This window comes from Haliotis asinina, chromosome 4 (assembly GCF_037392515.1).
Source record: "Haliotis asinina isolate JCU_RB_2024 chromosome 4, JCU_Hal_asi_v2, whole genome shotgun sequence".
Lineage (NCBI taxonomy): Eukaryota > Metazoa > Mollusca > Gastropoda > Lepetellida > Haliotidae > Haliotis > Haliotis asinina.
This window is the reverse complement of record NC_090283.1, coordinates 56451539-56474532: the sequence shown is the minus strand read 5'-3', so window position 1 is coordinate 56474532 and position 22994 is coordinate 56451539. Positions and strand designations below refer to the sequence as shown.

The window sequence follows — 22994 nt, the reverse complement described above, 5'->3', positions numbered from 1 at the left end:
AACTAATGATAGCGTGTAGCTCTTGCAATCAATACCTTATATAGCACTAAGCGCAGCCAGTTTGTATAACCATTCCTCAAAATTATAACTTGTCACTTCTTTATTCAATAAACACAACGCCTGAGAAGATCCTCAGGTAACCAGAGGCCAAGTGGACTGGCTAAACGGCTGATACATCGTTCGCTGACACCACTATTGGTCAGTGACAATGAGATGCATATTGTATACGATTGTTCTAAATGGCCAATGCAGCGCTGGTTCTGCGTGTGAAGGTGAAAACAACAGCTAGGTTTCAAGCAGCGACACGCGAGGCTTTTACGGCGTAGTTCTCTGCGGCGAGGTAGGGACGTGGTGTGTTTGTCAGTAACAGGTCTCCGTGTGCTCGAGGGGTTGCTAGGAGTGTTCAAATTTACTCTTCTGTGTTCAGCGAAGTGTCTCGTGGTGCGGGACAGTTGCAAGCCAGCGGTTGTTGGATACTGGCCGCGTTATGAGCTCAGGTTGTGGAGGAACAGGTAATGTAAGTCTTTTCATAATATTTGGTTGTAGTATTTAAGTGTCTTGTTGTTGAAAGATGTGTTGTTTGCAGATCGTACGTGGGAACAGTATACGTTATGTTGTAATGAGTTAGACGATGTGTTGCTGAATCAGGGCACCTCGTTAAGATAAGTGGTTGTGCGATGATTCAGTGTTTGTAAAACTTTTTTTGTTTGTCTGATTCTTAAGTAGTCACTGGACTGTATGGTCCAGAATCGATTGGAACCAGACCACGTCGTATAGCTGCACTTCTGCTGATACAGATGTACACTCTTGATATAGTCACAATTACAATCGACTATGCTTTTTGTATAGATTGCTTCAAGACGTAGACGTGGTTTTGCTGCTTCTTGTTAAATAGGGAGGATCCTAAGAAATAATTTAATGGATAAATGATTTTGAATTTAAAAAGTTCTGATGCACTTGTTCACTCTTCTGTAATACATTTTGTGGATTTAATACCATAACCTTAAAAGGCAAAAATAACCTTTAATTAAGTAGCATGTATCATTCAATGACGTTCTTCACATATAATCAGAACAAAACATTGATGATATGTTATATCATTATAAATCTATGAAAACATTATTGTTACAGGTAATATGTGTATGACATACGTGCACTGTCAAAATACAGTAATGTACACCATGCCTCTACTTTGATTATGTAGACTCTTCGTTGTAGGAAACTGGTCATTAAAAGCACAAGGAAAGCTATTTCGTTTCCGCTAAATAAGCCGTATCGTCATGTTACATTCTGCAATATCTGCGAATAGAATTAAAAAAGTATCACTATCTTTGGAGAAAATTATTGTAGAGCTCTCTGTTTCAAGCGACACGTGATACAAAAACTCGCCAGGCGAGCTGTGTTCTTAAGCTGTAGTGTTTGAATACACCGTGAGTCGGCGCTCCAGTGCAAATCAATGTTTGAATGTTCGTGGGAATTCTCACACAATGGGATGTTGTAAATCTGCTATCATCTTGGATTAAACATGCATGGTATGTTGGTTTCATCGGGATCATCTTTTGTTTGAAATATGATAAGTATTGAATTGGAGAGTCGTTGCTGAAATATTGAGCTCATTCCATATTCCAAAGCGTTATACACGGATATTCTGTTTGCAAACGATGTTTTATTGATAGTTTGTTATCTCTAGTGATTCGAAATCCTATTGCGATGATAAACTTAAAGGTGTAAAAATGATATGCATTATCCCGGAAAATACTCTGCAGAACCTTTGCACTGCATATGAGGATGGTGTGATTACTCGCTGCGCCTAACAATAAGAGTTGCATACTCCTCAGGCAGGTAAGGTGGCTAAAAGAGTGCCAGAAAAAAAAGGCATCCGTAGATCATGGGCACTCTCTAGCATGTACTGGTTGCGTGGATATGCGCGCGATATAACTATCCTATAATACGAAATAATATAATGTGTAAGATATGCAGCAATAACATGCGCGAGTTGAGTTAGCGGTTCTAGGATCCGCTGCGTTCTAATCATGAGCATGCTTCTCTCAACAAAATACCCTTTTTCTATAATGCCAAGCGACTGAGCAAATTGGTTAAAATGCTGCATCGGCATCCCTCCAGCCTGAAATACTTGAGTGTGATAACATCTTATGTCTTAATGCCGCATATCATTCGTCATAGGCCTTTGATCGTTTTCTGAAACGGTATTCATAACATGCGGATCGGAGCACATTCTTTAAACTGACATCGTTTATTATTGTGATAATGTTAGACGTGTTAAATAGAAACTGTTAACTTGCCCAAAATGACAAAAACTCAAGTTACTTGATACGGTCACGCCTCGCCTCGCGTACCCTTGCAAATAGGAAAGCTTGTAAACATAAACAGACGAGGTCGATATTTAATTTTGATGCGCTCAGTTCTTGCACTGTAATGTCATCATGACGCATATTTATGGCAATATGTTGACATCTGGTATTTATATGTTGCTTTCAAGTTATACACGGACTAAAATGCATGTCACTTTTTACCTAATTTAGCGTAGGAAGCTACGATTTATGTTACATCTGTTTTAAAGACAGAAACATAAGCTACATCGCTGGGTTGAGCTAACACACATGGCCACAGGGCGTTTTTCTTACACATACCTTTCCCCCGAATTGTTAACACCATAAACAATCAAATCTTGTATGCTATAAAAACTGCCATGTAAATTCAACTGAAGTAACGTTGTTTTCTTTTGCGTTACCGCTGCTATCTCGCACAGTATCCTCAGGAAAATTAATCCTCTTTTCTCAAATGTTGTTCTAATGTTCTCGTGATTCTGGAGTTTCAAGAGTGGCATCATGCTGTTATTTCTAAGACGATTGCTGTGTTTCAAGGCTCGCTGGGTCGACTGACTTTGTTTCCTTCCAATTATCACATCAAAGCCAGGAGAAACTATTCCAAGTTGGAGCTATTTTCGGCTCAACGGTATCAGCAACGTGGATTATCTTATAATAATTGCCCTTAATCCCTCGGTGAATGTTGAGTTCTTGTGTGATATTGTTGTAACGAACCAAACGGGTTTCTTTCTCAGAATTTGTTTATTTTTGCTAACTGTTCCTTGGGGCTGTATTGATATGTTTTTCTTGGCTCTGGAACCCATTACTCGTATGAAGCAGGCTGCAATAGTTCTTCTAGCATTTAAGGCTTCACTAACGTGTTCAGGTACATATATTTTAGAACTGCCCGTGATATTCGACAGGAGGTACTCATGGGCCTGCTCCGGAATGAAGATGAGACGCGTCATGTTTTTTGTGAGTTTTGTTTGTTGTTTACAGTTTCACTCAGCACTATTTCAGCACTGTATGACGACGATCTGTAAACAATCGAGTTTGCACTAGACACTCCACTGTCTTATATCATGAACATCGATATATTGGGAAAGGAAGGCATGTGTCTACCAAGTCTGCGAGAGTGGCAACCTTATCCTGTAAGTCGCATCTTACGACAAGCATGGGCTGCTGAAAACTAATATTCTAACTCGGATTTTCTTCAACAAAATGTTTTGCTGATATTTGAACCTCCAAAACATTAACAGTGTTCATGTAAATAGGCTCAATCAGGACATCTTTAAGTCGATGTGTCATTTAAGGCGAAGAAATTATCTCGATGTTTTGTATCAGAACACCATTACAGACGGGCTGATTATTTTCGACGTTGACAAACAAATTTGCACCCAGACTTCCGATCGTGCAAATACTGGTGTTTGACCACAGGGCGGTGGGTCAACTCGCGGGGCAGAGAGACCAGAGTGGCTAAACAATTAGCTCTTAACGGGTTGTCAGGCTCCCTGACTTGGTTGACACATAGCATGGTGTCACAATTGCGCAGATAGATGTTCGTGATGTTGATCATTGGACAGAATGGTCCAGACTCAATTATTTACAGATAATCGCCATGTAGCTGGGATGTTGGGGATGGGATGAGTAAAACTAAACTCACTCATTCAGAATTAATTATATGACACACTATGAACGAATGATCGATGATGAAGATGATTACGGCTGAGGTTTAGACTGAAAAAGAATTAGTGACCGATTGCTGACTACTATATGACAATCAAAGCTGATACAGACACAGACCAATGTCCCAATCGAGCTTCTTTTATCAGTTTAATGACTGTGGTAAGTGGTTCGTTAATTTGCATTAGTCCTTTCATTTACATACACGAATAAAGTAAAATAATATTATAAGTAAAGTTAATTATATAAATCATTACTAAACTCCTTTTTTTTCTGCATTTACACAATCTGTACATGTGTATCATTATGTCCATTTTCCCATGTTAAACCATTGATTGGGTCATGGCGACACATGTGTTTTATTATCAACACAACCTTTGCAAGGAAAATATTTCATTCATCCCAAACTATCATATGAAACAGACACATATCAGAGTTAATCGTAAAATACACACAAGCATGTTATCATTCCCAGCCAATCGTAAAACAAGCAGCCACGAAAACATGGTACATCTAATCACGCCAGCGATAGACAAAAACACAACGTTTCCGATAAATTGTTTGAAGCCAGTCTTTGGGCTGATACGAACTACTAACTGCTACCAGCATCTACAACGTGATTGGGAGCTTGGCAATGGTTCAAGTCGATGTCGGTGCAAGATTTACAGGTTAACAGGTGATGCCAAAATAGCCAAATCACTCCTACGGTTCGCATGGCGCACGCCTGCTGCACATTCCAATCCTTTGTTGGTCGCTTAAATAATGCTAATAGGCGTCTACTGGAGGTTAATGGGGGACAGAAACGATATTGCCTCGCATAGTGAGGGGGCTCCGAGCACTGATGCGGCTGTAGCATCTCCAATTGTGTTTTCATCAGGTAAAGACTTCACCAATGACTGTTTGCTGAACCGGAAGACAGATAAAATGCTCGAGAGTATGCAAACAAGTAAAATCTTGATGATCTGATTATCATCATCAGTAAGCTAAATAACACATACGATTAGACGTTTTTCTCGCCTGCCATTGTAATCGGTTTTTTTATATCAGAGACCCTGGCTCTCTAATGCCGGTACACGACCTGGAACACTTCTTTCAAGAAGATTATTGTAATTTACACAAATATATGCCTGAACATCTGGTTATTTGTTCATTAGGCTATAGTGCAGTACATTCATCATTGTAGTAGTATTTGCTATTAGTTTTAGTCTCAGAATAGTGGACCCTTGATGGTCTTGGTTAGAAAAGGCCTTCAGCAACCCACGCTTTCCATAACAGGCGACTATGCTTGTATTAAGAGGCGATTGTCGGGATCGGGTGGTCAGGCTCGTTGACTTGGTTGACACATGTCATCGGTTCCCATTTGCGTAGATCGATGGTTATGCTGTTGATCACTGGATTGTCTGATCCAGACTCGATTATTTACAGACCGCTGCCATATACCTAAAATATTGCTGAGTGCGGCGTGAAACTAAACCCACTCACTCAGAATAGTGATAAACATTCTAACCGTGAACAGCCGCAGTGGTTAACGCATCCGCCCTTTGTCCTGTGCTGAACCCATGGATACATTGTCCATTTGTGCGTTAAAGACGCAGGTCTGTACAGTCGGACAGTGCGGACTTCAGTTTGTTACAGAGACATCGTGTTCTATATAGTAATGTTTAGAAAAATCGTTTAAACTAATTAATGATAATCTGAGAGACTTGTGCAAGAATTCACATCATCCTGTATATACATCGCCTGGTGCACAGTGTTTGTGGATCCCATATGTGGTGTTCGCCATAGTCACATTGCCGTAATACTCTTAAAAGGCGGCGTAAAATCATATTCACTCGCTCAAAAACTTTCACAACGGCGAGGCTGACGCAAGCCATCGTATCCCGATTGTGTAGATCGATACTCATGATGTTAATCACAGGATTGTCTGGTCCAGTCTCGATTATTTACAGACCGCCTCCATATAGTTATACCACTGCATTACACAACAAGCAAACACATTCCTCCTACTGTCAGAGTTACACTGTGATTGAGTGAGTCAAGTTTAACCCTGTTTTTAACCATAGTATCAGAGCAAACACCAGAAATAGTCATCTCGCATTGAGCCCTTGGGGAGAATTCTTCAGATTGACGAGCGAATGGCTAAACCCCTTGGCCACCCCACCGCGACTCATGCTACGATGTAAAATTTTCTAGTAAAATAGAGGTGAGAAGTGACAGGGGCTACTGAGCAACAGCAAATCTTCACGTCAGGCCCTCAAAAAATGAAAAATAAAGATCAACAGACAACGCTCTCAGGAAAATTGTTTGCTTGGCCTGAAGCCACATTTCACGGAGAATACAAAAGTTGAATTCGACATCATCTGGAAAATAGTGTCATAATTATAAGGGCGATCGTTTCGATTTCGTTTTTATTTTCGTCCAACTTTCTGCACTGATGTCCAGGAAATGTCAGCCTTGCAAGTCGAGAGAAGCAGGTGGTTTCTCGGAGGATAGTTTACAGCGACATTTGTGAAACAGCGTTTTCCCATTATACCCGGGGAAATAGGCACGAAACGGAAAAGAAATGTATTTTTCCCATTTGTTGAAAAGCTGAAGCATATGTTCACCACTTTGGGAATTCAGAGTCGGGAAAAACCTGAGTCGTGTATTGTTTAATGGTTGTAAAAACAGTTCGAGCGCAGATTCCAGATTTGTAATTGTACATGTTTGTTTGTATACGTGTCATGGTTTGCACTTCAAAGGCGGCTCACAGTAAACATTACCATCTGTACATGTATAACATTTATAGACATGTGCTTTTTGTGGAAATAGGCTATTCTTAGCTTAATATATATTCAAAACCTAATAACAATGTACACCGGTTTATAGACCGTGGTTTCGCCATTCAACTTCAGCTTTACTTCTTTGTGTGTATGTTTTATTCTTTTGTTTATTTAGTTTCTTTTCTTATGTAATTATATATTATATATATGTAATTATATATTATATATATTTATATTTTTATATTATATTGTTATTAGTAGTGTGTTTTTTATCACATCTAAGTATATGTGTGTCTTTCAACAATATGCATTGCTTTGATCTGGTTTGATACCAAACTTGTACACGCCTAAAATCACTGTTTGTTATTTTAAAACATAATTTCAAAATGATGTGAATTATTGTATTAAGTTTTCCCCATATATCATAACTCATAGGTTATATGAATAAGCTACATTGATCCTATAAAAGAGTTGTTGTTTTAAGTAATGTCTAGACTTGATAAATATAATGATATAGTTATCACGTATCTATGGCTGAATACTCCAGGGGAGACTTGCAACATGAATGCCAGGGTATGGGAGATGTATGAAATGGCTAGAAGCGGAAGAAGTGGGTGAAATAGCAAACAGATAAAATCTTAATTTCTCATGGGGCAGGAGCTAAAGTTGACATAAAATTTATTCGTTTTTTATAAATTAAAGTATAAAGGAACTGGTCATGATGCTGGTAGCTAGGTTTTAATCTGCTCATTCAACGTTGTATGTAAATTGCCATAGGTTATCGTTGATGTTTCGTCTCCCATGTTAAAGTGGCATCGCTATTACATTGTTGAATTAAAACTACATTACCATCTATTATTTAGTGTAACAAATGAACATGACTAAACCTTGTTCACATTCATGAAACCATGACTTTACAATGCCATGTAGACTGTGGACATACGTCAGATGTTATGTGTGGGATTACAATTCTGAAACACAAAACGTCGAGTCTCATCCGGAATTGGACATAACCCAAAAGAACGCGAAACACTTTGAAAGATTTCTGCGGAAGGGGCAGTTGATTCTACGTTTCCTATCATATCGTTACTTGTGGGGGGCGAGTTCAGTGAGTGAGTGAGTGAGTGAGTTAATATTAAACGTCACATGAGGGGCGAGTTGAGTTACGCCGCTTGTAGCAATATTTTAAGCCAAAGCAGGGGACTCCAGAAATAGGAATCGAACCAGGGAATTCGGTGAAACGAGCGATTACTTTAACCACCAGGCAACACCTTCGGCTACACCATAACTTGTGAAATAAACATTTCTTTTTGCAGTCAAACAGGACTCATGATGTTTAATACATTCAATGATAGAAACTCGTGAAACTGAACTTAAACTGACCATAACACCCGTCTCACGTCTGTGGTCGGGCCATAACGCCGTGCTGTCGTCACGAAGGAATACATGTGATACTGACAGCTATCAACGGTTCTCAATACCACCTTGGATGCATTTAGTTATGGACTTGACTGTACTTGATATCGCCATCAGCTGTAATTGACATTGGATGATTGGTGCCAGAGCGGCGCCCTCTACATCACTTGTCAGACGTTGTCGATTGCTCGGAGAACACTCATGGCCAAGTATGTCCACCAAGTGGAAACGTATGTTCTTGACACAGCGGAGTGTTCAGACACTGATTTCACATTCGGAGTCTTGACTCATGTAAGAAAGAATGAGACGATCGATGTATATTCCATTTCTTCGTGTGCATAGTTGATTTACCTCACACATGAGCTTTATAACCTTCGTCTGTGCTGATGCTGAAATGAACACATGGAACAAGTAACCGAAAACAGCTTTTTCGTGAACAACACACCCTCATTTTCACGAAGTGAAAGCCATTTGTGAAGACACTAAGGATATCAATTCTCTGGATAACCTGCGTGCGACTGAGACATATTGATATGATTTACGTAGTTCGACCTCTCCTGACTTAAAATGTGCATTGCACATTGTGTCAAATTACTTAGAGCTTAATATATTGTATGTATACGATATTCTCCCACTTTGAGTTGAGAAGGTGATTTTGTAGTAAGCCTTCACATAATTTACGCAGATCAATCATGGCTTCCATAGTTACATAATTTAGTATATAAACTTAACCTTATATACTATTTTCGTTTTGAACGATTTAATTTTTTTCATGATCAAAATTGTATTATCAAGTTTTCATTAAGAGTTGCATTCATTTATTAATAGCAAAGTACTCTGAGAAATCGTTGCTTGTTAATAATTAGCAATTAATCTCTGTCATAATAGCAGAGATTTCAAATAATGTCTTTGGGAGAGACAATGAAGGGAAAAAAATGATTTTAAAGAAATTAATCATTAAGGTGCGTAAGCATTAGATACAAAAATAACACAGATTCCTGATGTTTGTGCATCCAAAAGCCTCCTTAAGGCCACAGCCACGCTCACAGTTCGTTATCAGACGGTTATGCAGAACCAGTTCCTAGAGAATGATTCTGGTTGCAGTAAGTCGTCTTTAAGAGCTATCGGTCTGAACAAATATGAGAGGATGCACTGATGTGTAAGCATATGATTTATGGTGAACCAGGACAGCTTGAAAAGAAGATCTATACACGTGTATTGATTCTGTCTGGATGTCTGAACCAAGGTGTGTGAGATGTATGTCATTGTAAGCTGTGCAGATTTGGATTTTTGCTATGGTTTGTGTAAGTTACAAGCATTAGTGTTCATGTACAGTACCACGGTATCCCACAAATCAGAGACTCATTATTCACGAGATTAAACAGTTCATTCACTTACTTACTTCAATCGCATCACTTTTGGTTGATGGATATATCAGTAATATTCTGTTGTGGGACTAGGACGGTGTGGTAGCCCCATGGTTAAAGAGTTCTCTAGTCACGCCGAAGGTCCAGCTTTTATTCCTCACATGAGTACAAACTGTGAAGCCTTTTTCTGGTGTCCCTCGCCGTGATATTGCCGAAATATTATTAAATCCCAACTCAATTTTTTAGGACGAGATGTTTTCGAATGTCCAAATTAGTGTCGGGCGTCCAGCAGAAAACTTTTTTTGTTTTATGTGAGGTCTGTGTCTAAGGGATACCATCAGTAGGATTGAAAATGTTTATTCCTCTCACGAGTGAGTGAGTGAGTTTAGTTTTACGCTGCACTCAGCAATATTCCAGGTATATGGTGGCGGTGTATAAATAATCGAGTCTGGACCAGACAATCCAGTTACTAACAGCATTGGCATCGATCTGCGCAATTGGGAACTGATGACATGTGTCAACCAAATCATCGAGGCTTACCACCCGATCCCGTTAGTCGCCCCTTATGACAAGCAGAGTCGCCTTTATGGCAAGCGTGGGCTGCTGAAGGCCTGTTCCTCTCACGAACACCTGGTGTCATTACTGCTTTTCGTAGACCCATTCATAATGTTATCCCGCGGTTTCATTTTGATCCCTTTGGAATCCGTTTGAGTGGATAATGGACACTGGTATTTTCTAAACTTAACGTTAAACATTACTCAGCATTAATAATCGGGTTTCACGGGAAGTTATGATGACTGAAAACGAAAGTACAATACCGCAATGATCAGGCACATGTATTGTCTCTGGAGTGGTTTGTGAAGGCGTTCAGTTGTTCTGAGGGAAACATCGGATCGATCCACACTTTCTTTCTGATGATACCTATATATATGACATTGGCAAAGAGGGGTGATTTTTTCATAGCACAGGTAATTTCATTTCCAGATATTGAGAAAGGAGGTGACGTTAGTTTTACGCCGTTTTAAACAATATTCCAGCAATATCACGGAGACACCGGAAGTGGGTTTCACACATTGTGCCCATGTGGGGGGAATCGAACCCAGGTCTTCGGCGAGACGAGCGAACGAATTAAAACTAGGCTACCTCTCTGTCCCAATTTCACACATAGAAATTACTATTGTCAGCATAAATTGCTTCGTGGGGAACGATTTAAGGCAAAGTACACCTTTCCTCTGCATAGAAACGGCATGTCAAGCTTTGGAAGTAGAGCTATTCCTTCAAGAGTTGATTGGACGTTGTCGTCGGAAGCACTAACAGATTCATTTCACGTCTATTTCCTTCTTTCAATGAGCAACTCATTTGCACTCGATGACCTCGAGCATTCCTGCGTTTGAAGGTGGCATTGTAACCTCGGGATTTATTATAACCAAGTGGTAACTGGCACGCGATGTGCTCGTGGCACTGAGAAAATGACATGTCGGACACTGGCAACACAATCATACATCGCAATCAACCACCCCTTCCTGCAGGCAATGGTCGTATTTTAAACGACAAATGTGCAGACGTAGTTCAGATCAGATAATGAAAAAACCCGTAATTATCATCACAGGCCAGGAAAGAGTTTCCAAATTAAAGGAATCCAAACTTTAAATTTGATTACGTCACCTGAGACGTCAATGGTTTCCATGCAAACGTTCGAAAACGCGGCCTTGTTTATTCACACCGACCCGCCCCAAGATAAGCTGCGAAGGGAGATTTGAGAAACAGCCAGTGAGGGCGAATGTATCAAATTAGGCCGATGCTGTCGTAATTGAAGCCAATCCATGTTACAGTCGCCGACTTCCAGTCCGATGCCCACCGGAGTGTTCTCAAAAACTAATCTATTCCCCAATACTATTCTAATTTGCTCCCTAAGCCTGCTTCTTACACTACGAAAATCTAATTTACGTTATTCTTCCGTTTTATATTCACCTAGTTTGAGGCCCAGACGTTGTCATCGGATGATCGAAGCTTCTTATTTCCCTTTGGTCTCTGTTTGTGCTTAGGTCTACGAAATTAAGCGGTTGGAACCCTGAGCTGATGAAAAAAATTGATTATGTAAACAATTACCATGGTTTGATAGCGGGGAATTAGCTCTCTCTCCGTGGAAAAAGTAAACGTTCCTGATCAAACCTTATCAATCAATCAGCGCTCTTTGGGCCAAAGGTCTTGAAGCTTGGGATGATTTGCCGCTTGGGGAAATACCATGAGCTTTTTATCTGTCTTTGTCTGCCGGTAGTTATTATCTCAGCTTACAGAAACGCTGGATTATATTGCACGCGTAACTGCGATGGCAAAAGGAAGCGGATTGTGCTTGCCCTTGATAATACCTTTGTTAAAGTGCTTTCAAAGAATATATTGATATTAGCATTGTACTGTCTTTCATTTACGTTTAACATGAGTGGATGAGTGAGGATTGAGATGGAAGTGGACCATCTGTGAACATTTGTGTCATGTTTGTTGACTAATGACTGATTGTAATGTATAAACGGGATTTATTATTCTATGTGGCGGTTAATACCTGCGGAGGCTGAGGTTAGGTATTATTTTCCTCTACACTACGAACAATAAATATTGTTTGAGGTAGGTGAGATGCTACATTTTGTATGATTGCAGCATTAACTTAGTGGAGAGACAATGGAGTATTTACTTGCTTGAGTGATCAGCAAAACCAGGTTTTCCAGCGAACATGGTAACAACGGCCTGCACTTGTGTTTCTGTAATTTGAATTTGCTGAATGTTTGTCGCCACAGTGAGCAATATATCACTGTGATCTGAAGAGGATCGACTCTGGATCAAGTGAGCTTGTGTCTGGGAACTTGAGATTCAATACACCCAATCGGACATAAATGCTCAGGTTGTAGAACCGAACGCTTTGTCGAACTGGTGGTAAGGATCACATCACGATAATTAAGTCGGATCTACTGAATCCTCAGATATGAGAATAAGGACTAAATTGAACTAGACCTGATTCATGTTTCCATTGTAGTCAAATAGACAACATTACTGGTGATATTGATGAAATATTGCTAATGGTGGCATTAAATCTTACTGACTCATTCAAATAGAACAGCGATACTTCTGTTATCGGATCAATTCAGTCGGATCTTTTGAATTACCAAATGTGAGCATAAGCAATAAATAGAACTGGACCCGATTCAGTTTTCATTATTATTTATCAATTAGAAAATATTTTCGGTGTCCCTCGGTGATATTACTGGAATATTGCTGAACGCGGCCCAACAACCATACTCACTGACTCACTCAAACAGAAGATAGATACCTCTGATGAATAGAATATAGATACCTCTGATAACACTGAGGATGGTGATGGTGGCGATGAGGGCGATGAAACAGACACTTAAATGTGTTGTACTCAGTTTATGATAGTTGTGAAACACAATGCCATTTCAGCTTCACCCAATGGGAATAGCGTTATAGTGAGGTTGACAATGTATTGTCGTAATATACGGCACACAGACCTGGTTTGACTATTGTAAGTAGCCCAACACTCTGATGTTTGTTGTTATGCCGTGGAAGGGTGGACATGATGTATGAGTGCAACAGAGACAAAGTTATCAGTGTTCCAGCGGTTGAATCGCGATCTGTTGATCTTTCTTTGATCTATTTCACACGTACGTCAACCCGGTCGTCCCTGACTTCAGCATGTGATATATCTGGGTGAGAAAGAATTAGATCTCACAGTGGTAACGTATAGCACTGATTAGCACTGATTAGCACTGACGTCGTCTCATACCGTAAGCGTGTTCATCATCATCATCATCATCATCATCATTGTCGTCATTGTCGTCATCATCGGCATTGTCGTCGTCCTCCTCACCATCATCCTTACTATTAGGCGGTGGTGTAGTGGTTAAAGCGTTCGCTTTTCACGCCGAAGCCCCAGGTTCGATTGCCCACATGAGTGCAATATGTGAAGCCCATTTTTTGTGCCCTTCGCATTATTCGATGTCATAATTAGTATTTTTCATACATTTTATCATGATGATGAATGCATTTAAACATACTTAGTCACGTACAGCATAAAATAGCCTATGTTTACAAGTAGTATATACACTGTATAGACTCAGGTCTCGTCACAGTTCATTCTCAGTTATCAATATGAAGACAATATCACATCCGTGAGTTTTTCCCTGAGAATCAAATTGAAAAATGAATAAAAACGCCTAATACTCTCAAGACATGGCTTCATCTGGACAGCTGTGCGAATTCGTAAGGTTTTGCTATAATGATATACTGCATGGTTTCAGGACATATGATGTGGAAAGTTGATCTTGAGTTCAAGGCCATTGTGCATTCATGTCAGTAAGTGCGTTTCTAGCGATGGTTTCATAAATCTATCATGACGTATCGATCTGAACATCTCACGGCGAAGAAAAGGGATGCTGGTCATATTGCAAAGCCATAAAAAGAAAAAGTAAACCCATAATCTCAGCAACCCAAAAGAATTCGATTTTGAAACTTGAGCCTATGATAATTATCTCACTGAACTAAAGACCACTTTATAAGACGTTAATTCCCAAATGTCAAAGTGGCATGCCACCGTTATTATCATGTGCACAATGCCATGTGAAGTGCGCAGTGAGGCATGTTGGGACAAAACGAGATCCAAATATCGAAACAATGAACAATCCCTGAAGATTCAGGGCCAATGTGCATGCTTTGTGTGGTAATTAGTTTCTTCAGATAATCGAGATCTTCAGTGCTTTTGTTCACCGGAAAAGGTGGCGTCTCGCGGGAGCGGTAATTGTATCGGAAGGGCATAAATAATGGTTGGAATAATAATTATTCCCTGGTTTTCTCTGAGTCGCGTTCTTTGGCAAGCTTGCGAAGGAGTTAAGGTAATTACAGACAGGTGGCGTTGGCCAGGGCAGTGTTTTGTACCCCTTGCTGTCGATAGAGGCTTATGATCTCCGTATCTTTCTGCATTATGTCATTATTTGTATCTGGAGTTTGTTGTTGAAAACCTAAAGTCGCCCACACGAGGAAAGAATTTGATTTTTTTAGACGAATAGTGAATATTTTTTTTTCTTTTTATGTTTAGAAACACAGTTGACCTAAAAAAATTAGAAAAAGATCATCACTCTTGAGATGCCTCGAAGTTTGGACTTGCTCATATCATATCAAGGTTTGAATTAAATATAAGATATGTATCGATACGGGTGGGGGGTGGGGGATGTGTGTGTTGGAGGGGAGGGGGGGGGTATGGTTTTACGCTGCTTTTAGCAATACTCCAATAATATCACTGTATGGGACTAGAAATGGGTTCACACATTGTAACCATGTGGGAAGTCAAACTCGGATCTTCGGCGTAACAAGCGTTTAACCACGTTATTACATGTAGAATATAGTGCGATAGGCAATATAGCTCATACTGAACAATATCACATCATGTCCTCGTGATGTTTCCCGTGCCTATCATAATGTATAGTGAAACAAATAGGGGTAGAACGTGTCAGAACAACAGTCAGGTTACCTTCTAGTTTACTAGTGTACTTAAATTGTTTTAGAGGCATTTTAGAAGTTGCTGAGCTAAAGGGGAAGGAACAAGTTTTATGATGATCAACTTCTATATTTTCACAATGGCGACGTTTCGGTATTGATTCCTATACCGTTTTCGAGCCTTGAAAGAATCCATACCGAAACGTCGCCAATGTGAAAATAAAGAAGCTGATCATCCATAAAACTTGTTCCTTCACCTTTACAAGTTTACATCTGATTTCAGAAGATTATATAAGATCACCTACCTTTATGGGTACAGAACTCCTGTCGTCTCCAACTGGCAAACATTTGTCTCTACTATTTCTGCTTTATGTCCACTCTACTGTTTACAATTTGATGACAATTAATTATATATACTATTGCTGTCTTATATCAGCTCTACTGTTTACAGCTGACGCAAAATACTTATCTGTACTATTGCTGTCTTATATCCGCTCAGCTGTTTACAGTTGATGTCAAATATTTGTCTGTACTATTGCTGTCTTGTGCCCGCTCGACTGTCTACGGTTTATTCCAAGCATTTGCCCATACTAATTCGTATGTTTGCATTAATGTTCATAATCAATGCTCAGTATTTGTATATGCTATGTCTGCCATATCTCCTTTAATGTCTAAGGTTAATGACAAACGTCTGAGTTCTTTCTATGGCTCTCCTTTACTTGCTCTCCGGTTACTGTCAATGCAACATACTTGTCCAAACTGTCTGACATGTGACCAAACTGATGTCTGGTTCGAAAATAGTACTAAGTCTAATCTCATGTGACATGTGACTGCTCATCTCTCATTGCTAATACCTCATACATCGCAATAATGACCATCTACTGTGCCCGATCCCTTCATTGTTAGTCTTTACAACACAGAAATCCATACCACACATTCAATATGGCCACTCTGTTCTCGACGTTGGTCAGATTGGGAAGGCAGGAAAACACTCGGGTCAAGGCGTATTTCGATCAGTTCCCGTCAAATCAGAGACATCTTTTTCTTGATGTTTGGATTGAAGACGGACCCCCTATCCGTACTTGATAATTGCTTGTGGTGATTTCGAAGGGTATTAGGTTTGCACTTAATACTCTGATTGAAGCCGTTGTGAAAGACCCCCTTGAAGAGACTCTTTCATTAGAGACCATTGCGTGTTCTGTCGCAATGCCAACATCGGGGGGACAGCTTTGTCAAATAGAACAAGATGCATGACGGATCCGTGAGACAGAAAGAACATGACATGAAGCACATGTTCACTGTATGGACTTAGGTAGTAGTAGTAAAATGAATCCAGCAAATTAACTGTAGCCTAGTGGCAGGACGTGTCAGTACCTAGGTACATATTCTCACCTTATTCTCAAACCTTGGCACACCACAGAACACTGCATTAGCCCTTTGTCCATTCCATGTGTGAGGAGTCGTCCACAAAGTGTTTTTCAGTGGCGTTGAAGTTGGCGGGTTCTTTATCAGCATTTATGGGTTTGATGATCCACGTCTTTGAGGTTCTTAAATAGAAGCATAGTTCCACCAGGGCTAGGTGTCAGACTTTGATAGACGTCATACCATGGTCACAGAAGTGGTACATAGAAGTTCCATTGTGACAGGATGAATGTGAACGAGGGGTAAGAATTAACCTTGCTCCTTGGGTTATGATGCGTATACTTCAGCTATGATAATATGAACGTAGTACTAGTGAAACCAGTGAGGATCTGTGCCAGCATTGGCTTCAGGAAACTCATGCTTGTGATAAGAGGCGACTATCGGGATCAGGTGGTTTGTGTCCCTGATTGATTTGGTTGATCTATATCATCGCATCTCAGTTGCATGGATCGATGCTTGTGATGCTAATAACTTTATTGTCTGTATGTGATGTAAAACATCAAACAAACAATCAAAATAACTACAAAGTCCATTTTATATTCGAGACTCTTGCAAAGTAAACTATAAATAATTCAGAGTAACACAATGCGTGAAACTAAATGCCTGCAGATCAACAACCTTACATATTGAAAGGGTCTGGCGAGTCTAAAACTGAAGGATTTTCTTAATCAATCTGATACGCTATTATACAACTGAATTACCTTTCAACAATGGGTAGAATGCATCTCACTCACTCATTCATTGCCAGGGGCCACCGTAAACAATTTTACCCAGGCCGCTGCTGACGGCCAGGAATGTCTAGTCATCTTGCAGATATCCATTATCTAGGACTCAACGATAATCGATTTTCCGAAATCTAAATGAATTTGTATACTCTCTGTAGAAAGAGTCAATAAGAGGTCGCTTCTGTTGAGGTATTCCTAACTAATGACTATTCCAAGTAACATTGATAGGGTTTTCAAAGTGTATCCGTGCACCATATTGCAGCTTTTACTTCGTAAAGGACGTATGGATGTTACTGGCAAAGCATTAGACAATGGGTTTGTGTGGACATTGACCATCTGTGTCATAGAATACTGTGCATATTTACTTTATTGTTCTATCTTTATTTGGAATGAGTTAAGTTATTGAACAAGAGCTATATTGGTCGACGGTAGCCGACTGTAGCTTCCTAAGGTAACGTACAAAGCCATTACTGTATTTGCGTAGGTCACGGTAATAGCACAAATTGAGTGCAGAATACAGTGTATTCTTCAGGTACGTTACTCAACTGTGAAATTTCTGCTTTAAGCAGAACACACACACACACTGATTCTCTCTCTCACTCACACACTCTCACCCACACGCACACTCTCTCACACACACGCTCTCTCACGCATACACACACTCTCACGCTCTCTTTCACACGCGCTACGCGCTCTGTCACGCACACATACAGTCTCTCTCACACACACACATATACACGCGCGCGCTTACGATAACATCAATACACACGTACAGTAATGTCATGTTACAACATGTTGCCGACTGGTGTTACCATTATATATCTTAAACCATGTTCCAAATAGACATAACAAACGTCTAAATTCACCTCATGATTCAATACATAAGCGTAAGATGAAGTTTACATAATCAGCTAGGACTATTTATTGGTTGTGATATATGATACGGAGGAGGACCAGTTGTATGTATTTGGTTCCCAAGTCGTAACACAACAAACTGAATTTGAATACTGTACGCACCTATGTCATCACATCCGAGGGCCTTAAATAATATAGATAGTATAAATGAAATACTGAAGGTAGTACTAGTGAGTGGGTTAATATTCATCGTCACATCGGCACTATTTTAGCCATGTCGTGACGAGAACAATTTCTAATTATATTATCAATAAAATTCGAACTTAATATAATGTTGATAAAAAACAGTATAACTACTAGAGTATCACAGATATCCATTTAAAACTACCCATTCAAACTAAAACATTTAGAACTAGAAATGACAAGACAATGGAGAGTAGTATTTAGGAAAATAGTAAGACACCTATGTTATCATGAACAAAAATAAGATTGGACATATGACCTGTGACCTCAGTGCGTATGAGAAATAAATGGGTATTGTCTAAATGATATAATTCCTGCATTACCTCATTCCGCGGTGTCATGTTTCCACTTCTGTCTCGATTCAGGATAAGCCATGATATACACTGAACAAGAGGCGAATAACGGAATACCGTATATATACACGATGTCCATTAAAATGCGCTTATGTGTGTTTTTATAAATAACCGTATATATACACGATGTCCATTAAAATGTGCTTATGTGTGTTTTTTTAAATAACCGTATATATACACGATGTCCATTAAAATGTGCTTATGTGTGTTTTTATAAATAACCGTATATATACACGATGTCCATTAAAATGTGCTTATGTGTGTTTTTTTAAATAACCGTATATATACACGATGTCCATTAAAATGTGCTTATGTGTGTTTTTATAAATAACCGTATATGCAGCTCATGAAACATGTCCTGTGTATGTCCATATAAAATCACCAGCTGACTGTATCTAACAGTGCATCTATACAGGTATGAAGGGCCGTGTTCAATACGAAGGTACTTCAACAGATGAGAAGGCCGGGCATACCAATGTGAAATATTCGCATGCAGCTTCTTTCGTTTGCAGGTGGTTTATTCGTTTTTTTATCGTCTTTGTAAAACGAACTCCTCTTATCGTTTCAGATTCTGGGTCGAGACAGACAAATCAACATCTTGCTGGGGAATCTTCTAAATCTACAAAACAGCGTCAATCTTTGGCATTATTGCCAACAAATGCTACAAGACTTCGATCGAAATCTGATTGTGCACGAAATTAGACTGTGGAGAGGCGATGTTATTTTGAAAATAGCGGTTTGGAAGCTTTGGAAAATATCACGAAAATTTACTGCGTATTTGTGTTAAATACACTTCAGAATTTTGAAGAGTTTGGATCAATACGAAAACTTTGAATCCACGGTTACAGCCGTTCAAATTGGAGCATTTTTTTCCCGGGAACGTTTCTGCCAATTTGTCACCAGCCTGTGATCGAACATTTGGTTCCGCCGTTGAAGCATGTCTATTGTTGACCTTAAAAGGACTTCCAATATTCTTCGACTGGGTTTTCATGACGATATTTACCATAATTACGGTGCCATATCCTGGAGGAAGTTCCTGATACGCAGCCTCTAATGACTTTTCCCCATCGATTGAGAAGCCCACTGATGGGATCAGAAAATGATTTGGATGTAGTTACGACATGGTCTAGAGGAAGATGAATATACCCCAACTGTGAGCTTTGAATTCTCAAGGAGAGTCAAATGTAGAATTCAGAACTACATATTGAAAATTTTACTTAGATCAGACGAGACAGCGTTTGATGCATCAATATGTGCATGAGGGGGTGTGTTTCAAAAATAACTCCAAATTAGAATTGACAGATTTCCAAATTGGATTTTGTGTTGAAATTTCCGAAATGTCTCTGACGTGCCATTTCCATTTCCACAGAATGTGCAAGAAGAGGGATTAACGTGTATTTTTATCCTTCAATTTACAGATTTTATGCAGGAGAGACGTACCCATGAGTCGAAGGATAAGATGGAGTACAATGTGTTTCCTTCTTTTTTATATCGTCTCAAACGACGGAGATTTAAATCATTAGCACTGCTCTGTTTTCTTCTTTCAATCCTGTTTCTCCTTCTCCCACAGGAGAATGAAATCGAGGTTGACAGCGACGTAGCAAATCTCGTGTTATTTCACGAGAACCTACGTCGCCAATCTGGTCAAATGTGCGTCCACCCTCAACTCGACCCCTTCCACCCCTCAGTTGTTGGATTCTTCCACGAAGTGCCAAAAATAGACTGTGGTAAGGATGAGGATTGGGTGTATGTTGTGAATGGAACGTTCCACATTTCGAAGCGTGCTAGGAGGAGGTATGGCAAAATAACATGTGAATATGCTCCCATTGTGCGGGGACCAAATGATTATTCAGCCCGCCATGCTGATCACATCAAACCTATGCTTGATGGGTCACCATTGATCTCCGACTTCTTCAAGGTAGCATGTGTTTCTGTTCACGGGAAAAGATACTTCAACATACATTCGGGGATTGCATATAACAAAACCTTACACACATGGGCAGAGCAAACAAAACCAGTGTCTAAAAATGCCTTAGATTTGGACGTGTTGATGTTTGGATTCGATTCACTTTCTAGAATGACATGGATACGGAAATTGCCTCAGACACGGGAATATTTTCTGAAACTGTTAAATGGGATAGAATTAGAAGGCTACAACATTGTGGGAGATGGAACTCCTCAGGCGCTGCTGCCAATACTGACAGGCAAAAGGGAAGAGGAACTTCCCGAGGCAAGAAGAGGAAAGTCAGGAGCCAAACCTGTTGATAATCACCCTTGGATATGGAAGGACTTCAGAAACAATGGATACTTGACACTGTGGGCTGAGGATATGGCTTTCATTGGGACATTCCAGCTACGCATGTTGGGGTTTGATCACCAGCCAACGGATCATAGCATGAGGACCTTTTATTTATCTGCTGAGCGAATGTATGCAAGAAACAAGAGGCTGTGTCTTGGATCTGTGCCTAGGCATCAGAATTTTGTGAAATGGTTCCAGGATGCTTACATGATGTATGGGAAAAAGAGGAAATTTATGTTCGGTTTCCATTCGGAGACAAGCCACGACGATAACAACATGGTTCAAGTAGTGGACGAAGATACGAAAAAGTTTTTGGAATATTTGGAAAATAACGGCCATTTAAATAGAACCATTCTCATACTGATGAGTGACCATGGGGCCAGGTTTTCACAAGTTCGAGCAACGGCTCAAGGGAAGTTAGAAGAACGTATGCCTTATTTTGCCTTCAGGTTTCCTCCGTGGTTTGAAAAACAGTATCCAGATATAGTTCTAAATGTACGAAAAAATGCTAATAGATTAACAACACCCTTTGATATACATGAAACATTCCATGATATATTGAACTACACTGGTGGAGGTGTAGGTGACATTGCTCAAAGAGGGATCAGCCTGTTTAAGGAAATTCCAAAAGAACGAACATGTTCACACGCTGGTATCGAACCTCACTGGTGCGCATGCCTTGCATGGAAGGAAGTGAACAGTTCACACCCGGTTGTAAAAGAAGCTGCATTCGCCGCAGTGGACTATATTAATTCTTACACGGAGAGCCAAAGAGTTCAGTGTGCGTTTTTAAAGTTAGGAACTGTGACAAGGTCTGTAAAGATTTCAACAAATTCCAATGTTTTAAAGTTTAAGAAAAGCTCTGACTATGATGGCCGTGTAGCTGATCTTTCAGGGAGAACTAAGACAGATGAAGACTTTTATCAAGTGACCTTCACCACAGAGCCTGGGAATGGCCATTTTGAAGTTACCCTCAAGCATTCATTGAATAGCAGTGAAATAATCATCAATGAAAAGGAAATAAGCAGGATTAACAGATACGGATCTGATCCGGCATGTGTTCAAGAACAGTACCCTCATCTCCGACCATATTGCTACTGTCACACTCCACTGAACACACAGTAAAATCCATACATTTCCATTATGTGTTGCGCTTGAATGGCATGTGAGTGAGGTATAGATTACTTCTGGTACAGTTAGTGTATACCAGTACACCAGGCATTACATCTAGGTGGTTGATCACTGGGGCGGATGGGTAGCCTAACAGGGTTAAAACGTCTGTAGGCCCGGGTTCCATCCTCCACCTACAATATGTTGCGCACATTTCTGGTGGGTGAGTGCTGGAGAACTGTTAGAAGCGGCGTAAAATCAATCAAACTCACTTTTGCGAGATTGGACATATTGGTGAGGATATATCAATCCTGGTATGTTTGCTGGTACTATTAATGATATATCAGACCAACTGCCCTGTTATTGTCCTTGATTAGGATTCATTATCGACATATCAACCGTTACCTCAAGATAACATTTCGCATGGCATAACTGGCTTGGTGTCCCCACATCATATAATTTCTGTACTTCCACATCCACAACAATGTCCCATTAAACAGTCTTATTTATATATATATTTAAATATACAAGTTGACTCATTGTTCAAGTTACACTTGCACGAGAAAACACTAAAATGTTTTGTTGTTCATTCAACAACATACGAACCCGAGGCGCCAACAGATTCATCATTCATTCCACAGCAACGTGTTAAAATGTACAATTCTGTGTGCCGTTAGAAGAAGGTTCAACTCGCGAGTCACATCCCGAGGACATTATTTCCTTTCTGGAATAGATGGTTTGAAACAATATTCCTGTTATAGCACTTGCAGCTTAAAGTGGACCGAAAGCACAAAGTTACAAAGGCGTTTACTACTTTGTTGAAACGCAGAAGCGCTGCTACGGTACTAGCAAAACTGGACCTGGATTTGAACCCACGATCATGCGAGTGAGTTAACATTTATAGTCACATCGGAAATAGTTCATTCATAC

At 39.9% G+C, this 22994-nt stretch overlaps 1 protein-coding gene across 1 annotated transcript; it reads left to right on the top strand.

Annotated features, from left to right (window-relative positions):
- Positions 1–432: 432 nt before the first annotated feature.
- LOC137282610 (uncharacterized) lies at positions 433–22762 on the top strand. Its single transcript, XM_067814389.1, has 2 exons — positions 433–512; positions 19224–22762. Exon 2 carries the CDS (start codon positions 20079–20081, stop codon positions 22077–22079), a length of 2001 nt encoding a protein of 666 aa, XP_067670490.1. The 5' UTR covers positions 433–512; positions 19224–20078; the 3' UTR covers positions 22080–22762.
- Positions 22763–22994: the final 232 nt, after the last annotated feature.

Excerpts from the sequence above, each read along its gene's own strand:
- LOC137282610 (XM_067814389.1), top strand. The coding sequence starts at position 20,079 with ATGCAGGAGAGACGTACCCATGAGTCGAAGGATAAGATGGAGTACAAT.